Source organism: Schistocerca cancellata, chromosome 6 (assembly GCF_023864275.1).
Source record: "Schistocerca cancellata isolate TAMUIC-IGC-003103 chromosome 6, iqSchCanc2.1, whole genome shotgun sequence".
In the NCBI taxonomy this organism is placed as follows: domain Eukaryota; kingdom Metazoa; phylum Arthropoda; class Insecta; order Orthoptera; family Acrididae; genus Schistocerca; species Schistocerca cancellata.
Genome location: NC_064631.1, coordinates 486,890,108 through 486,909,259, shown reverse-complemented (window position 1 = coordinate 486,909,259; position 19,152 = coordinate 486,890,108). Strand labels below are relative to the sequence as shown.

The 19,152-nt window shown below is 42.6% G+C and overlaps 1 protein-coding gene across 1 annotated transcript in view; it reads right to left on the bottom strand.

The window, feature by feature from the left end:
* The window catches only part of LOC126088399 (dynein intermediate chain 2, ciliary), a 259,102-nt gene that overhangs the window by 113,487 nt on the left and 126,463 nt on the right, over window positions 1-19,152 (bottom strand). Inside the window, exon 6 of the mRNA XM_049906538.1 lies at window positions 2,449-2,610. Within this exon, the coding sequence (XP_049762495.1) occupies window positions 2,449-2,610 (162 nt within the window). The remainder of the gene's footprint in view (window positions 1-2,448; window positions 2,611-19,152) is intronic.

Below are 19,152 nucleotides of genomic sequence, written 5' to 3'. Positions count from 1 at the left end.
TCCTCCGCTATGTCACAGCACGCGGCGCTGCCTAGCAAGGACGTGCGGCTCGGAGCTGGTGTCATCACTACGAGTCAGCGAGGACTCAGGGAAGGTCGTTGATATCACCAAGCTCAGCCAGCCTGTGTTACACGGGCCACATTGTACTCGGCAGGAATAAAGGTGTTATGAATTAATATGTTTCTTTGGCCTTTCTGACGTGTCCACAGTCATTTCCTAGCATCCTGACAACTGGAGGGGTCACCGCTTGGCCATCCAGTCCACCGTAGACGACCGGAACACCGGACCGCCTACAGATTTGGTGTCAGAATGGTCGCGCCCACTGCCTACAGATCTTTCTGCTTTTGGTTACCGCTTCATAATGTTGTAAATTCTCTATACATAGCAGCTAAGAAAAGCCTCATGGACCTTCTGATGTTATCAACCAGTTCATTTATAATTATGGTGGCAAGTAATGTTCATGTAACATTCCCCTCAGGTATGCTCAAAGTTACTTTCATGTCTGAGGAGTTCTCTCTGCTTAGAATGACCTGCTGTTCTGTGATTGGTGTTCATTGAAGGCCAGAATTTCAAGTAATGCTAGTTTTTGGCCCTTCTTTGCTCTATGGAGAACACATTTAATAAGACAGATGTTCATTTAGAGCATGTTCAGAAAACATGCAATCTTTCTTTTTCAGTGTCCAGTTCCTTTCATGTTCAGTAAATCTAGTAGTTATAGCTCTACCTGATTGACCTACAGTAATTTGCCATACAAATTGCAGTAAATCATAAAAAATCCACTCTGTTCTAAAGGTGAAACCTAGCCTCTACACTGAACACATATTCTTAGTATAGAAAGCTACTGTATATTTCCTGGATTTTAGCTTGCTACTAAGTATCTGTAAAATCCTACCTACATATAGCTTGGGGACCCATTTGTTGTTAGTGTGATTTAGTGCCTTCTGAGGAGGATACAGAAATGCTGTTATACTCTCTCTCTTCTTTCTACTAAATATGTTATCAATTAGGGTATGAATACAACCATTACTGTATCCAACTTCTTCAATTATTTTAATTCATTTTGGTGCATCATGGGGTGGAAGGCTGAGCATTTGTGCTTCACAGGATGCTGGGAATTGGAAGGTATTCCTGTGTATGTAGAAGTTATTTTCCTGTGTATCTTAAATAAACGTTTTTATTGCTAATGTCAGTGGTAGGTTCTAACAATAGTGGGGTCTCCTCCCAACTCCATTGTAGAATCAGTTGTACTGTGGTGTGAATTTAAATGTTGGAAATATTTGTTTAATTGTCCAATGGTACCTGTCCACAAGCACAGTTCAGTATTGTATTTTAGAACTTAGTGGCTCTTCATCTAAAAATATTTTATTCAAAATTACCCATCAACATTTCAGCTACTAAGGGACTTGGAGGGAACCCCACTGCTAAACCATCTGACTGACAACAGAACCTGTTGGTATTGGAAACAATTTTGCTTTAAGCCTGTCTCAATTGCCAGTCTTACACATTATGTCTCCAACGGAAAAGTTCTGGTTTTACATAACAATTCTGTTAATATTTCCATAGCCTCTCCAACAGAAATATTGGAAAATAAGCTGCTTACATCAAATGATATAAGCTTAGCATTAGGGGGAATGATTCATCTTTTAATTTTTCTGCAAATTTTGGTTTACATTTTATTTTTGTATCAATTAGTGAATCTAACTCTTGCTGATTTAAGCTGAAAGTGAAGTAACTACAAGTTTTATTGGAATAACTATCTTGTGAAGCTTAGATAGCCTATAAAATTCATATTTGTGAGACAATTGGAATCGCTATCAGTAACTATGGATTCGCAGGTTTTAATAAGTCCTTCTCTTCCACAGAATATTTCATCATGTGTGGTTAGGTAACTGAAGCAATTCTGCAGAGTGAGGAATGTAAATCCCTTTTACGATATACTCTGGCTTATTAAACAACACTAATGTTTCCGCTTCCTCAGCTTTGGTATTGACTGCCTTTAACTTATCTTAGCAGACTGAAGATGGACAAACTTATATGTATTGCATTTTTAGATTTAAAGAAAGAACTTAATTATGTTGACTGGACCACAGTCCTTTGAAATAATTGAAGATAACATGTGTAAAATATGGGTAGCAAAATCTTATCTACAACTTGTACACAACCAATCAGCAGCTATGTGAGTTGAATGGCATGAAAGGGAACCAGTAGTTGAAAAGGGAGTGAAACAGGGTTATGTACACTGAGCATGCAGAAAAGGAAACCAAGAAGAAATTTTGAAAGGGAATTAAAAGTTCAGGGGCAAGAAATGACAACTTTGAGGTTTGCAATGACATTGTGTTGTGAATTAATTATTTTTCTGCATTTCATTGCCATATGTAGTGCTGGTGCTGCTGCTGTTGATGGTGATGGATGTGCTTTCATTCACTGATAATACTATTCTGGACTTACAGCAGCCAAAAGATACTGCAAACAGATCATAGTAGTGAGGATTCCAGGAAAGACCTGTTACATGATTCTTCTTTGTCTTCTCATAAGCAAACTTCCACAGTGGCAACAGAGTTCCTTCTTCATCTCTATACTCATCAGATGGATCCTCCCAGTACCTGAAATCTAACAACCACAGCATCATTTGAAATTTAGTTCTAGAGATACTAAATAACTTAGCATAATTTTCAATCACCTGTATTGGCAAACACGTATCATCCTGAAAAATTGTGTCTTATTACCCATTCAATCTATGCAATATCCTAATCCATCTCTATGACACTCCTGCTAGCAATTCTGTTGCTTATAACTTGCAAGTTAATTCTCTGTAGATAATCTAGATCCACAACCTGTTTAGTACACTGAGCTGTAATTCCTTGAGGCATTCCTTCCACATGTATTTCCTATCCAATCAGACATAGGCTCAATTACATGCCTGCCCCCCCTCCCCCCCCCCCCCCCCACCCACACCCCTTGCTCACAGTAATAAACATTTAAGTGTAACTTACAACTTCAGGAATCAAATTAGCTTATAGTAAATATGCTCAACAAGATATGTTATCACTTTCTTTTAATGTATGTTGTTTAAAAAGTATTTCTGTTGTTTGTTGGGAACACCATCATTTAGTACATATTTAACTATCCCAAGTGACTTGGGCACACTGTAACAGCGCACACTGTAAAGAGTTGTTCAAAAAGTTAGAAATTCTGACAGTTCTGTGTGAATATATTTATCAAAACATATAATATGAGGAAAAACATTAATCTGTATACCACAAACAACACAATTCACAACCTTGGAACCAAATCCAGACACTGTTTACATCCAAACAGAAGAAATAAGTCAAAAACTCAAAATAGTGTATTATGTCATGGTATTAAATTGTACAACAGATTACCACAAGAAATAAAAGATGTACATGATCCCCACACCTTTAGTCAAAGGTTAAAAAATATTTAATAGAAAATAGATATTACACTGCAGATGAATATTTAAAATAACTATAGATTAATGTTCATGAACATTGTACTGTGTAACAAATTTAACTTGACATGATTAGAAAAGTAGGCCTAAGTATAGGAGTTGTAAATACTGTAAAGAGACATGTTTATTTTATAAGAAATATTGTACAATCAAACTGCTGCACTAAGTGTGATATTAATGGTTCTACTGAATTTCTCCATAGCAGTATGGAAAAAGGAAAAATGTAAATTATGATGAATTTATTTTGCTATCAAGTTAATTGATTTCAAAACATTCTGATTTTTTTTGGAAAGCTAAATAATATGCCAGTTTGATACTAACAAAAGGTCAATTTCTGTTTCCAGTATTTTTATACTTGAAGTGTGACTTTTTATGTCTCATTAAGGCCTGTTTCAGAAGCCTGTACTTTTTAAGTACCATTTGGTACTCTGAATTAAACAACGGAAAATTCAGGATGGAATAATGATATCATCATGAAAAGGATAGAGTGCTACTTACCATATGACAGATGTTGAGTCACAGATGGGCACAACAAAAAGACTACTGAACATGTAAGTTTTTGGCCAGAAGGCCTTCTTCCAAAATAGACAACATACACTCACACATTCACACAAATGCAGCTCATACACACACCTGACCACTGTCTCTGGCTGCTTGGGACAGACTCTGGCTGAATGCTTACATGTTCAGTAGTCTTTTCATTGTGCCTGTCTGTGACTCAACAACTCTTCTACACGGTGGGCAGCAATTTTCACAACATTGTCTGAATGATTTGCTTTTGAAATATCTCTGGGTGAACTATTTGCTGTGTATCATTTTTAGAGCAAAAGTGTTAAAATTTTGTTTTTATTGCAGAGTTGGAACCTTGGATCAGGATAATTCTCCCACTATTTCAGCTTGATCATTTCCTGACACCAAAAATAAATCAATAAATTGACCAAGAATTAATTGATTCTCTATTGATTCTGTAGAACAGTTCATAATTGTACATTTGATGTGGAATGGGTTAGTTGAATTACAACAACATGAACAAAAATTAAGAGATGGAGCAGCTGCTTATAAAATGAACCAACATGATAAAGTCATAAGTTGTAATAACTGAAAAATTAAAGTGTGTAGTCAGGAATATTGCAGCACACATAAATTTAATATTTATACACAAATTATATATAGGCAAACAAAACATACAAATCTGAACTTGTCTCCAGAAATACATTGAGTAGAAGTGATGGTCTAATAAAAATTGTTTCAGTTTGGCTTTCATTTCTGTTGTTGAGCAGTAGTTTTTCACAATGTGATTGTATACTTTGACTGCCATCTTTTATCCATTTAATTTTGTGTTATGTGGTAAGATCTATTAATGACTTTTGTTCTTGTGTTAGAGAAATGGAAATCCAGGCATTTGTGTACAGACTATAAATGCTGAATTGTGTCACAAATCAATTTAACTATATATAACAAAATTGGTGGAAGTATCTTAAACTGTTTCAAAAATGGCCTGTAATGTACATATTCCTTCTATATGGGAGTATACCCACTGCTTGCTACCATAATTTTAAAGATGCTATGAGGCTCAAAGCCATTTCCCCTAAAAGTCATCACAGTTCACAAGACACTCAATTAGAACATGGTCCACAGGCTTTAATGTGCCTAGATGATTACATCTTTCATTGATCACTGTGTGAAAGAGCTTTTGCTATTGATTTGTGATTATATATCCTTTTCAGATTGCAGCCCACTGTATCACTTGGTCTTCTGCACTGTTCTAAACCTTGATCTACTGCTGGCACATGTATTTTCTATGTGTAGGTATCCTTAAATTTTTTTATTGTCAGTTAACCTTTATCTAGAAAGATTTGTCTTTACCTGCACTACTGGTGCATGTATTTTGTTTAATGTCAACAATATTATTAACAGTAGAGATTGCTACTCACCATAAAGATGACATGCTAAGTTACAGAAAGGCACAACAAAAAGACTGTTACAAACAAGCTTTTGGACAACTAGCAATCTATCTTCCTCATGATAATGTTGATGTTCAAACTTGAGCTTTCCATTATTTGTTTTATTTTCTAGGTTTAGGAATCTTAAAAATTTTTTTCACTGTTGTTTAACTCTGATCTAGAAAGATATTTCTTTACCTGCATTACTGGTTTTTGTCCTCTCCAGGCTTAGGTATCTTTCATTTTTCATTGTCACTTAAGATCAAAAGACCCATGCGTGTTGTAATTTATTTTGTTATGCAAATTCTACTCTGTTAACCCAAAGTACCTGCAGCTCAAATGGACTCAGTTATCTGCCCTCATTTTCCCTGTTTCGATTAGAGGTACGTGTACTATTTGCCACCACTTATATCACGTGTAAATTTAATGCATTGTATGTGAATATGTTCTGGAATCAGTACTGAAATGAGCAATTGTTTGGGGAATGGGCCGAGCTCAAGTTGGTTACCATGTGTTTCAGATCCCCCCCCCCCAGCATTTTTTGCACATTGTGGTCTTTGTAATATCAATTTCCAAGTAGGCAAAACTATTGTTAGACCCAGGAAATGCCTTCGAGACAATTTTCCGTGAAGTTTACATAGTTTGGGTTTTATTATTAAAAAAAAAAAAGGAATTCTCTGTACTATGATAGAAACTATAATTCAATTTTTTGGATTTTCCAATTTTTTATTATTTTTTCAAATTTAGGGTGTTTCCACTAGTTTATTTTAGAGTTGGTTCTCTCTGGCGAGTAATTATGGCTCATTTGTTGAGGTTAAATTTGGTCTCTCTGCTAAAATTATATGTTAAAATGATTATTTTCTTTATGCTCAGATCCTTACCACTCCTCAATCCTCGCTCCCTACCATTTCAATTATACCACGTGAGTACAGATACCAACATGTTATGCACACAAAAAATAATAATTTTGACACTAACAGCTCAATCCATGGCCATGGAACAAGATCCATGCATGCTAACATGTAGAAATGAAAGTTTAGCAAAAATTAAGCCCAACAATTTATTCACATCAGGTCACTAAGCAAATGTAAAAAGTTTTATTATTACTTTTCATTCATTCATCATGTTCTGTAGACTCCATCAAGAAACTTCAAGGATATGAAATGAGTGAATGTATACATACAAAAGTGAAGGAATTTTCAGAAACTTAAGCTGCACACTGTATTACCAATAAACTGGCATTATATGACTTAATACTAACTATGCTTACATTAGTTAAATCTAACCTGATACACAGGCAAGAAAGCTGTTACATCAGAAAACCTGCTACTTCCTCAGGTATATTAGATAACGTAACATTGGTATTTTTCAAAGAAAATTGTTACCTACATCTGTGATGATAAATGCCATTTCGAAGACACTGCTAGTTGTAATGGAACTCTGTGATGGATTTTGCTGCTTGCCATGTAGCTTGCAGGAATTAAAAAAAAAAAAAAAAAATGTCTGCTTGTGTCTGTGTATATGCGGATGGATATGTGTGTGTGTGCGAGTGTATACCTGTCCTTTTTTCCCCCTAAGGTAAGTCTTTCCGCTCCCGGGATTGGAATGACTCCTTACCCTCTCCCTTAAAACCCATATCCTTTTGTCTTTCCTTCTCCTTCCCTCTTTCCTGACGAGGCAACCGTTGGTTGCGAAAGCTAGAATTTTGTGTGTATGTTTGTGTTTGTTTGTGTGTCTATCGACCTGCCAGCGCTTTTGTTTGGTAAGTCTCATCATCTTTCTTTTTAAATATATTTTTCAAACACATATGGGCATACACATGCTAACTCCTGGATCACAAGAGGTATTAGAAATTCCTCCAGGACCATGAAAAGGCTTAACTATAGACTGAAAAGTTGGACTGACCCCAAGTTTAAAGAACATGTAACAAATTACAAAAAAATATATAGAAAAGTAATTACAAAAGCAAAATTAATGATAAATTAATAAGAAAATCTGGCAATAAATCAGAAACTATTTGGGAAATTGTGAAAAGGTAAACAGGGAAGGGCCTCAAGGATCAGGAAATAGTACCCAAAAATAGTGAAAATATTGAATTAAAAGATGAAACTCTGGCAAATTACATTAATAATTACTTTTTAAGTGTCATTAGGTAAAAACTTAATGATAATGAAATATTAAAGGTGATAAAGAGTCTAAAACCAAAAATGTCTGCAGGTGTGGATGAAGCGCCTGTGTCAATAATAAAAAAAGTTGCCCAACAAATTATAAAGCCCCTGGTACATATTGCCAATTTGTCTTTCAGCGAAGGTGTGTTTCCTGAGAGGTTGAAAATCTCTAAGGTCAGACCTCTGTTTAAAAAAGAAGATCCATACGAGGTAGAAAATTATAGATCAATATCCCTTCTCCAATCATTTTCAATAATTCTAGAGAAATTAATGAAAACCAGGCTCATAAATTACTTAGATGCTCACAAACTTCTAAACTGCAATCAACATGGCTTTCGCTCGGGCCACAGCACAGAATCAGCTATCCATGCCTGTACCAAAGAGATTGTCAGGAGTCTCAACACTAAAAAAAGTGTAGTGGGAATTAACTTAGATTTACCTAAAGCTTTTGATACAGTAAACCACAAAATTCTGTTAAACAAGATGGAGGCAATAGGTGTAAGGGGAGTTGTGAAGCAGTGGTTTGAATCTTACCTTCAAGATAAAACTCAGGTGGTAGAAATCATCGCAGAACATAAAAATCAGAAAATCAAGTGGGTCTCAGATGCAAAGAAATTGGGAATAGGTGTCCCACAGGGCAATGTTCTTGGTCCCTTATTATTCTTGCTTTATATAAATGACTTAAAAAAATCCTAATATTTCTACCAAAATAATGTTGTTCGCAGATGACACTAGCATAATTATAAGTGATGATAAAAAATCATTAACCACCACAACTGAAATATATTCAACATTGGTTTAATGCTAATGAGTTAACACTTAATCTAAGTAAAACAAATTATATACAGTATGGCAAAGCAACTCAAGATATGGACCTCCAGTTAAAACTAATGGATAAGTGCACAATCCACAAAGTTTTTGGGCATGCACATTGATCAAAACTTAAGCTGGAAAGACCATCTCAAGTACTTATCCCACAGGCTCAATTCGGCGGTAAAACTAAATCAAGCTTAACAGATATCTTCAAATTTCAGAAAAGAGCTATACGAATCATAACACATAACTCTCCAAGAACTCATTGTAGGCCCCTTTTCAAAAAACTGCAAATACTCACAATACCATCACTGTATATTTTTAAAAGCATTCTGTATACAAGAGCACATATGAAAAATCTACATACAAATGAGGACTGCCCCCCCTGCGGGTTCGGGGGTTAGAATAGGCCCGCGGTATTCCTGCCTGTCGTAAGAGGCGACTAAAAGGAGTCTCAAATGTTTCGGCCTTATGTGATGGCCCCCTCTCGGGTTTGACCTCCATCTTTCTAAATTATTCCGAAGAGCGAGCCAATTAGGGAAGGGCGCCTTACATGGTGCACTGTATCCGTCGTGCATTGAGACCTTTAGCCAGCTTTTTCGTCGTTGCAATGGTGTCCCGCTCGTTTTCCATCTCTTGGGCGAGGATACGTCCCTGGGTGCGATTCCCACACTGCACTCTGCAGTGTTTCTTTTAACTGCGACGACGACCTTGGACAGTTTTGCACCTAAGATCCAGCACGGTAGCCAGTCCGTTGTGGTGGGGCCGCCATGTACCCTCTTGGTTGTAGCCCCCTGACAACACAGGGATCGCTCTACTGATGCCTGCGCCGTTAACTCCCCACGTATGCCAAGGAGTAGATGCCCGTCTCCCTGGGGCATCAGGACTCCCGGCAATGGACATCCTGCCAGGTGGCTATTGCTGCGGCTGGGTGGTGCCCGTGGGGAGGGCCCTTGGTCGGAGTAGGTGGCATCAGGGCGGATGACCCGCAATGAAGCGTGGTACATCATCTCTCGCTGGCGGCCGGCCGCCAGCAGTCTCTAAGTGTTCTTGGGCTCAATTTAATGCTGAAAAGTACAATTTGAAAACGTTCCCCTCTCTGGCCACGCCGTGGGAGGAGCGTAAGTCTCAGGATGGAGGTAATAGTTATTCGCCCCGATTCTCAGTTTGTACGAGAGCTGATGGGGAGTCTTTTCTCTCCACAAAGCCTCAGTTCTTCGTCGAGCATTTAGAGGACAAGTTTGGGGAGGTGGAGGGCTTGTCAAAAATGCGCTCTGGATCGGTCCTGATCCAAACGGCATCCTCTGCCCAATCACGACGGTTGCTTGCTTGTGACAAGTTGGGGGATGTTGCTGTTACGATCACACCGCATAAGAGTTTAAATATGGTCCAGGGAGTTATTTACCATAAGGACCTTCTTTTGCAGTCTGATGACGAGCTACGCGCCAACTTAGAGCGCAGGGGTGTACATTTCGTCCGGCGCATTCATCGGGGTTCGAAGGAAAATCAGATAGCTACCGGTGCCTTCATCTTGGCTTTCGAGGGTGATACGTTACCAGAAAAGGTCAAGGTGATGGTCTACCGATGTGACGTCAGGCCCTATATTCCTCCCCCGATGCGGTGCTTCAAGTGCTGGAAGTTCGGCCATATGTCTTCCCGCTGCACTTCCAGCCTCACATGTCGAGATTGCGGACGCCCGTCTCATCCCGATACTCCATGTGCCCCGCCTCCCATCTGTGTCAACTGCGGGGAGCACCATTCACCTTGCTCGCCAGACTGCAGAATCTTCCAGAAAGAACGCAAAATCATGGAATATAAGACCCTGGACCGACTGACTTATACTGAGGCCAAAAGGAAATACGACCGATTACATCCCGTGAGAATGACATCATCCTACGCCGCTGCTACAACACCTGTGCTCGCCCCATCAGTTTCGCGACTTCCGGCCGGATCGCTACGTGGTACAACTCCTCCTGCCCCCTTGCCCGTGGGGGGCTCTACCCACCGGGTTGCTCCTGCGCCACCTCCCTCAGGGGCAACACCATCCCCCCCATCAGGGACGTCCGTCCCTGCTTCTAAGCCGGAGAAGTGTCCAACTTCTTCGGCTTCTCATGCTCGCAAGGGGTCCCTTGGGTCCCTCACTTCCCAGGTTTCAACCAGTGGGAAGGCTGACAACCGACAGTGGCGTAAGTGCCCGCAATCAGCTGGTCGAAGGGCTTCACGATCCTCCTCAGTCCCGGAGACTGAATCGGTGAAGCCCTCCCAGCCAGTTAAACCCAAGGAGCAGCGTGAGAAATCCAAGAAGAAGAGCTCTAAGCCCAAGGAATTCGCAGTGGCAGCCACCCCACCGCCACCTTCCAGCTCTGCGTCTGAGGACGAGGTGGAGATCCTGGCGTCCGCTGAGGACCTCGATCTCGCCAGTCCCTCAGACGCCATGGATAGCACTAACACGGGTACTCAATCGGAGGCAGCAGATGACCCAGCGGCGTAATCTGCCTTCCCAGTCCCGTCACGCCTTTCTCCGCCATGGACAATACCATCCTCCAGTGGAACTGCAGCGGTTTCTTCCACCATCTAGCTGAGCTCTGCCAGCTTATCAGCCTTCATCCTTTCCTTTGCATTTCTCTGCAGGAAACTTGGTTTCCGGCAATGCGAACCCCCACCCTCCATGGCTATCGGGGTTATTATAAGAACCGGGTGGCTTATGAAAGGGTGTCTGGTGGCGTCTGCATATATGTCCTTCACACTCTGCACAGCGAGTCTGTCCCTCTCCAAACACCTTTAGAGGCTGTCGCTGTTTGGGTGTGGACGCCACAGGCTGTTACCGTTTGCAGTCTTTACCTTCCACTGGATGGTGAGGTCTCGCAGCATGTCCTGGCTGCACTGGTAGCCCAATTGCCGCCACCTTTCTTGCTATTGGGCGACTTCAACGCCCATAACCCTCTGTGGGGTGGGTCAGGGGCAACAGGTCGAGGCGCCATCGTTGAGCATTTATTGTCGCAGCTCGATCTCTCGTTGTTAAATGATGGTGCCTTTACACACTTCAGTGTGGCGCATGGCACCTACTCCGCCATTGACCTTTCCATCTGTAGCCATAGCCTCTTACCGTCTGTCCAATGGAGTGTGCGTGACGACCTGTGTGGTAGTGACCACTTTCCGCTCTTTTTGTCACTACCACAGCGTCACTCTTCTGGGCGCCCTAGCAGATGGGCTATGAATAAGGCTGACTGGGACTTGTTCTCCTCCACTGCCGCTTTTGAGCCTCTCTCTACTGATGACATTGATGCGGTGGTTCAATCGGTCACCACCGGCATCGTTACTGCCGCCGAGTCTGCCATTCCCCATTCTTCTGGGTCCCCTCGGTGGAAGGCTGTGCCTTGGTGGTCGCCTGAGATCGCTGAAGCGATTAAAGATCGCCGGCGGGTGCTCCAGCGTCACAAGCGACATCCCTCCGTAGACCACCTTATCGCCTTCAAACGGCTGCGTGCGCGGGCCCGCCTCCTTATCCGCCAAGGCAAGAAGGAGTGCTGGGAGCGGTATGTGTCCACCATTGGCCTCCATGTCACTCCTTCGCAGGTCTGGGCCAAGATTCAATGCGTCTATGGCTATCGGACCCCTGCCAGCGTCCCTGCGCTCTCACTGAATGGAGCAGTTTGTACTGACTCCGACGTCATTGCCAATTGCTTAGCAGAGCATTTTGCTATGAGTTCCGCTTCTGCGAATTACCCCCAGGCTTTCCGCTCCATTAAAGAGCGGATGGAACGTCGGAGCCTTTCGTTTCGCACCAACCACCCAGAATCTTACAATGCTCCATTCAGTGAGTGGGAATTTCGCAGTGCCCTAGCTGCTTGCCCTGATACCGCTCCTGGGCCAGATGGCATCCACTGTCAGATGCTGAAACACCTTTCAGTGGACTGCCAGCGGCGCCTTCTCGATCTTTACAACCATCTTTGGGTTGAGGGGGAGTTTCCGTCGCAATGGCGAGAAGGCGTTGTCATCCCCGTTTTGAAACCTGGAAAGACCCCTCTGGAGGTGGACAGCTACCGTCCCATTAGCCTCACCAACGTTCTTTGCAAGTTGCTTGAACGGATGGTGAGCCGGCGCTTGCATTGGGTACTGGAGTCTCGGGGCCTTCTGGCTCCGTCTCAGGGTGGGTTCCGTAAAGGCCGCTCCGCCACCGACAATCTGGTGAGCCTGGAGTCGGCCATCCGTACTGCCTTTGCCCGCCGTCAGCACCTGGTCGCTGTCTTTTTCGACATGCGGAAGGCATACGATACGACATGGCGTCATCACATCCTTTCTACGCTTCATGGATGGGGTCTTCGGGGTCCTCTGCCGATTTTTATCCGCAATTTTCTGTCGTGTCGTACCTTCCGCGTGCAAGTCGCGGCCTTGTATAGTTCCTCCCACGTCCAGGAGAACGGTGTGCCACAGGGTTCTGTTGTAAGTGTCTGTCTGTTTTTAATAGCCATTAACGGGCTTGCTGCGGCTGTGGGAAATTCTGTCTCCGCTTCCCTGTATGCTGACGACTTCTGCCTTTACTACAGCTCTACTGGCATTGCAGCTGTTGAACGTCAGCTACAGGGCGCTATCCGTAAGGCGCAGTCTTGGGCTGTAGCGCATGGGTTTCAGTTTTCGGCAGCCAAGACCCGCATTATGCATTTCTGCCGGCGCCGAACAGTCCATCCTGAGCTGCGGCTTTATCTTGCCGACGAACTCCTTGCTGTGGTGGAGACCCACAGGTTTTTGGGGGTGGTTTTCGATGCCCGGTTGACTTGGCTGCCTCATATCCGGCAGCTTAAACAGACGTGTTGGCGGCATCTAAACGCTCTGAGATGCTTGAGCCACATCCGCTGGGGTGCCGACCGCTCTACCCTGTTGCGACTCTACCAGGCGTTAATCCAGTCCCGTCTGGATTATGGGAGCCTGGCTTATGGCTCAGCATCCCCATCTGCGGTACGGGTGCTGGACCCAATTCTCCACAGCGGGATACGCCTTGCCACTGGTGCTTTCCGCACCAGCCCTGTGGACAGCGTACTAGTGGAGGCAGGTGTACCTCCATTGCGGTTCCGGCGCCAACGTTTGCTGGCCGCTTATGCTGCCCATGTTCTAAGCTCGCCCGGGCATCCAAACTATCGTCTCCTGTTCCCGCGATCGGTTGTCCGTCTACCAGAACGTCGGCCCCGGTCTGGTTGTACAATAGCGGTCCACGTCAAAGAGCTTCTCTCTGGGCTTCAGGTTTTCACTGTTCCACCTCCTTTCCGGGCTACTTTGCATACACCCCCATGGTGTGTTCGTCGCCCTTGCCTTCGGCTCGACTTGGCACAGGGCCAGAAGGACTCAGTCCCTCCAGAGGCCTTCCGCCGCCGCTTTTATTCCATCCTGGCCACGTATCAGGGCTCTGGCATTGTTTACACTGACGGTTCGATGGTTGCTGGTCGTGTCGGGTACGCGCTCACTCTAGGGGACCGTTCCGAACAACGTTCCTTGCAGGATGGCTGCAGCGTTTACACTGCTGAGCTGGTCGCAATCTCTCGTGCCCTAGAGTATATCCGCTCCTGCTCAGGTGAGTCCTTCGTTATCTGTAGCGATTCCCTGAGCGGTTTACGAGCTCTCGACCAGTGTTTCCCTCGTTCTCGTCTGGTGATGGCTATCCAAGAGTCTCTGCATACTCTTGCCCGTTGCGGCCGCTCTGTGGTCTTTGTGTGGACCCCCGGTCATGTCGGTATCCCGGGTAACGAACATGTTGACTGCCTGGCGAAAGAGGCCACCAGTAAGCCATCTCTGGACGTTGGCCTCCCAGAGACTGATTTGCGGGCAGTCTTCCGCCGCAAAATCTTGGCGCTATGGGACGATGAATGGCGCGAACTGACAACGCGCAATAAACTCCGTGATGTCAAGGAGACGACGGTTGTGTGGCGGTCATCCCTGCAGGCCACTCGCAGGGACTCAGTCGTTCTTTGCCGGCTCCGCATTGGCCACTCCCGGCTGACACACAGTTATTTACTGCGCCGGGAGGACCCTCCTCTATGTCGATGTGGGGCAGCTTTGACAGTGGCCCACATTTTGATGGCCTGCCCCCTTTTAGCTGTGGTCAGGCAGACATTTGTGCTGCCTGATACGCTCCCTGCCCTTCTAACAGACGACTCCACTATGGCTGACTTAGTTTTACGTTTTATTCGGGCAGGGGGATTTTATCATTTAATCTGAGTGTTTCTGTTTTATTTTATTGTTTTGTGTTGATTCTGGCCTTTGGCCTATGATTTTAAACTGATTTTTTAATGTGTTTCTAAGTGGTTGGCTTTTCCTTTTTTATTTCTATGGTCAGCCAATCACTGTCACACTCTGTGTGGTTATAGTTCGTTTTGTCTTGTCTTGTCTTTGTCTCAGTTTCTCTTGTTCTGTATCGTCTGTGCTCTATTCTGTTCCTCGTTTTTATTCTCTGTGGGTGTTCTTTGTATTTGGAAAAAGGGACCGATGACAGTAGCAGTCTGGTCCCTTTCATCCCCCAAACCAACCAACCAAATGAGGACTGCCATAATTATAATACTAGAACTCGTAAGAATTTGTATGTAGAAAGGGTAAGGACAACACAAACCCAAAAGCATGTAAGTTATTTTGGAATAAAACTTTACAATGCTCTGCCAGTGTACATGAAGGAAATAATAGATGAAGTAAAATTTAAGACTGAGCTTAAAAATTATCTTTTAAGCAAAATTTTCTATGGCATAGATGAGTACTTTGATTGTGTGTAAATTTATTGCCAAAAATTTTAATTTATATGTCTAAATTTGTACTTTTAAAAAATGCCTTGAAAGTGATATTCCATTATTATGTCTGTAGTACTTGTACTTTATTATGTCTGTAGTACTTGTACTAGTATGATAACTTCGTTGTGACAATTCCTACATCAAGTAAATGATTTACAGGAAGATAATAAAATGAAAAATGAACCCGATTACTGTCGAAGGTTATTCATGTTTTTGCCATTCTGAATTATTTGCTGTAGTGAGAAAACAGAGCTGTATCATCATACAATTTCAAAGCGGTGATAACTCTGAGACTAATAAATTTTTTTTCTCCAGTGTGATGTCTGTTTACTTTACACAATAATAGGGCTATGCAAAAGCTGGCCAGCTAAAAGTCGTGCTGTAACTGACAAACATTTTATTACAGATAAGAAACTGCCATTTCCTGTGATTTCTAAGAATAAGAGTGACATGCTTTCACAGCTGGACATTGCTGATACAGTATACAGAGTTTTTCAAAATGGCAAAATCCTGTAGTGATGTCACAATGGTGACTTCTTCTGCCCTTACAAGAGAGCAACAACTTCCACTTGTGGAGCAAGTCTGCATGTTGCAACAACAAACGGATGCACTCCAGCAGCAGCTGACAGAAGCAGAGCACAAAATGCTGACACGATCAAAACTGAGCACTTTTCATCAGCATCATACATGGGGTTCACAAACACACATGTAATAGGGCAAATGAAAGAAACACTGTAAATCGGCCAGGATTAAATTTTTTATTTTTTACTAATTGAAGTCATTTGAGAAATTTATTTGCCTACCTTTTTATTATTCCCCATTGATTTATTTAGCTTATTAAGCCTCTTATGTTTACCAGCTTTAAAAGAGAAAAAACTGCAAATAAAAATTTGCAGACTGCAATTGGGAATTGAACACAAGTTCTCTGCTCTGCAGCCAGACTCCTTGGTTCCTACAACAGTGGTGCCTTTGTTTAACAGCACATACCTTATGGGTGCACAAGCGGTGGTCAAAAAAGTTCCTCCTTGATTCTAGGAAAATATCCGATACAAGTTGATGAAAAATGCTCTACTTCCAATTATCTATCAATACTATCAATTCTGAGTCAACTGCATGTCATGGACTTTAAGGCAGTTTTCTCAAAAACATCTCAATTTTAGGTTGTGCACAAGCAATGTGCCAAATATGAGCCTAATCAGGTGGCCGTGTCTGAGGCCTTACCCTTATCGAGGTCCCATGTCCTCCCCAACGAGGTCACTTGACGTAATGTTCTGAGTCCACAAACAATTAAGCAGTATGCATGTGGCTGTCACTATTCTATCTTCTGTCCCCATCTCACAATCAAAAGATCATTTGAACACTCAAAACCTGGAACTCAATATACCAAATGCACATTCCACAGTTTGATGAGCATTAGAAAACCAGTAGTTAAAAACTTTTTCTCATTATGAGTGATTTTACATTTAGGGTAGAATTGTGCTAAGTTTTTAATAATGGAAGTGCCTCATTATCTTCAAAATGTAAGGAGTTCCATTCTACTGCCCAGAAAGTTGTTTATCTTACTGGTTATGATAAGTTCCACAATCAGCTGTTTATAACTGAAATAAGAGAAAGCTGATAATGGAGGTTTTCTCACTGTAACAAGTTTCCCATTAACAGCTCTAAGTCAACTGTAAAACTGCCATTTCATTTCAAACTTAAGAGTGCTGTGTAGCATGAGTGCTATGCGCTGAAATGGGGACACTCTGGGGCTCTGCTGTGTCTATGTTGTGTGCAGTGTGCAGCAGGCCTCAATGAGAATATGTTAGTTACACTACAGAATTCCGTATCATTTACATAGTGTATAGATACTCATCCACAACAGTTGTTAGATCTGCACTAGGACTCAACAAAAGTAAAGTTTTGCAGAGAGATTGGGTAAACTGAGTCTCAAGACAGCCAGTCTTTAAACAACATAATATGGAAACCTCCAACAATTCACTTATCACTAACACATTTAGTACATTTTTTTTGTTGTGAATGGACTGAAAGTTACGAAAGTAGATTTTTAGTACACTGTTATCATTCTCTTGACTGTTACAGAGATGTCTACAGCCCACTCACCTTCAGTTCAAATGTAATGTTTATTGGAACCATAGACAACACACATTTTATGGCTCACGTGTTCTGTATCACTATCTGCCTTTCTTCTGTTGAGGCTTTTCCATTCATAATCCCACTGTCTAGTGGATTTCGCTTCATTCTAGGTGAGTTTGGCTGTGTTTAATCAGTTCCTATTCCCTCATTTCATTATTGTCTTAGTTTTATACTCGTGCTGCTCTGTTCATGATAGGCTGTGGCTCTCTTCTTACCCTTCTGCTTTAGATGCTGCCCATGATTTGTGAAACAGTTTATTTTGTAAAGTACTAGTGTCCAGAAGTGTGACATTTTTAAATTTTGTACATAAGTTTGTCGGTATTTGGCTGGTACTACAGATCTCTGTATTTACACAAGATAAGTCCACTAAGTTGTACCTCACAGGCAGGCTCAAGAGTATTATGTTTATGAACTTAATAGTTGTGGTTTGAAAAGTAGCTTTAAATAAATAATAATAATGTGTGACGAGGGCCTCCTGTCGGGTAGACCGTTCGCCTGGTGCAAGTCTTTCGATTTGACCCCACTTCGGCGACTTGCGCGGCGATGGGGATGAAATGATGATGATTAGGACAACACAACAGCCAGTCCCTGAGCGGAGAAAATCTCCGGCCCAGCCGGGAATCGAACCCAGGCCCTTAGGATTGACAGTCTGTTGTGCTGACGACTCGGCTCAGAATTCTGGCTGCCGAAATCTGGAAAATGACTAGCCAACCCCATCTTCCAACCCTTCGAGCACATGGGGACTGCTTGCATACACATTGTTTTTTAACATTCCCCAAAGATAAAAACCACATGGATTTAGATCTGGAAAATGAGCAGGCCAGTCAACTATCCTATCATTAAAAACACTTCATATTGCTGTCACAGAAGCATTGGCGATGTATGATTTTGCATTGTCCTACATGAAATAACTGTACATCTTTTTGTTAGGTGTTAGTTCTCAAAAAAAAAAATAGGATGAAATATATTGACATGTCGAATAATTGGAATCTCTGCCAGATGTTCGCATCATTCTCACATGACATATCAATGGCATGTTCCGACTGCCACCCACGTCCAGCTCGACCATCCTCTGGGGTTGTGGTCATTATCTGAGGAATGTCAAAGCCAATGTGTAATGTCTGGGGTCTGTCACATGGCTGTTCCCCTCGGTCTCCACTTCTCTTTCTTGCTGGGAATTCCAAAGTTGGGTGTTGCATCCATGATCCGCGCCCACCAAGAGCAGCTCCAATGGCCCTCTCTGGCATCTAGTGTTATGACTGCCGTCTGCATCCAGCTCGGCTATCCTCTGGGTTTGTGGTCGTCATCTGAGGTGTGTCAAATCTGACCTGTAATATCTGTAGCTCTGTCTCAGGGCTGTTTCCTGGGTCTGTACTTTTGTTTCTTGCAAAATCTCAAAGTGTCTTCCATTGAGTTTTCAGGATCTCAAGAGCCAAGGCAGTGCTGAGTCGGTATACAGTGTCACGGTTGATGAGATTCACCGTGACCTTTATCTTGATGGATTCTTTTATGACATTATCCCAGTATCTTGGGGTCTGTGTGACAATTTTAGTGTCATTGTAGTTCACTGAGTGACCAATATCTAGACAATGTTTCACTGTGGCTGATTTTGTTGCCTGCCTGAGTCTGGTGTGCCTCTGGTGTTCTTTACACCTGATGTCCACAGTGCTGGTGGTCTTGCCAATTTATGGCATCCCACACTAGCATGGGTTGTTGTAAATACCTGGTTTGTATAGCCCCACATCATCCTTTACATTTCCCAGTATTGTCCCAGTTTTGGTGGGTGGGCAAAATAGGCTCCTGATGTCATATTTCATGGGAATTCTGCTGATCTTGGCAGAGATCAGTTCAGC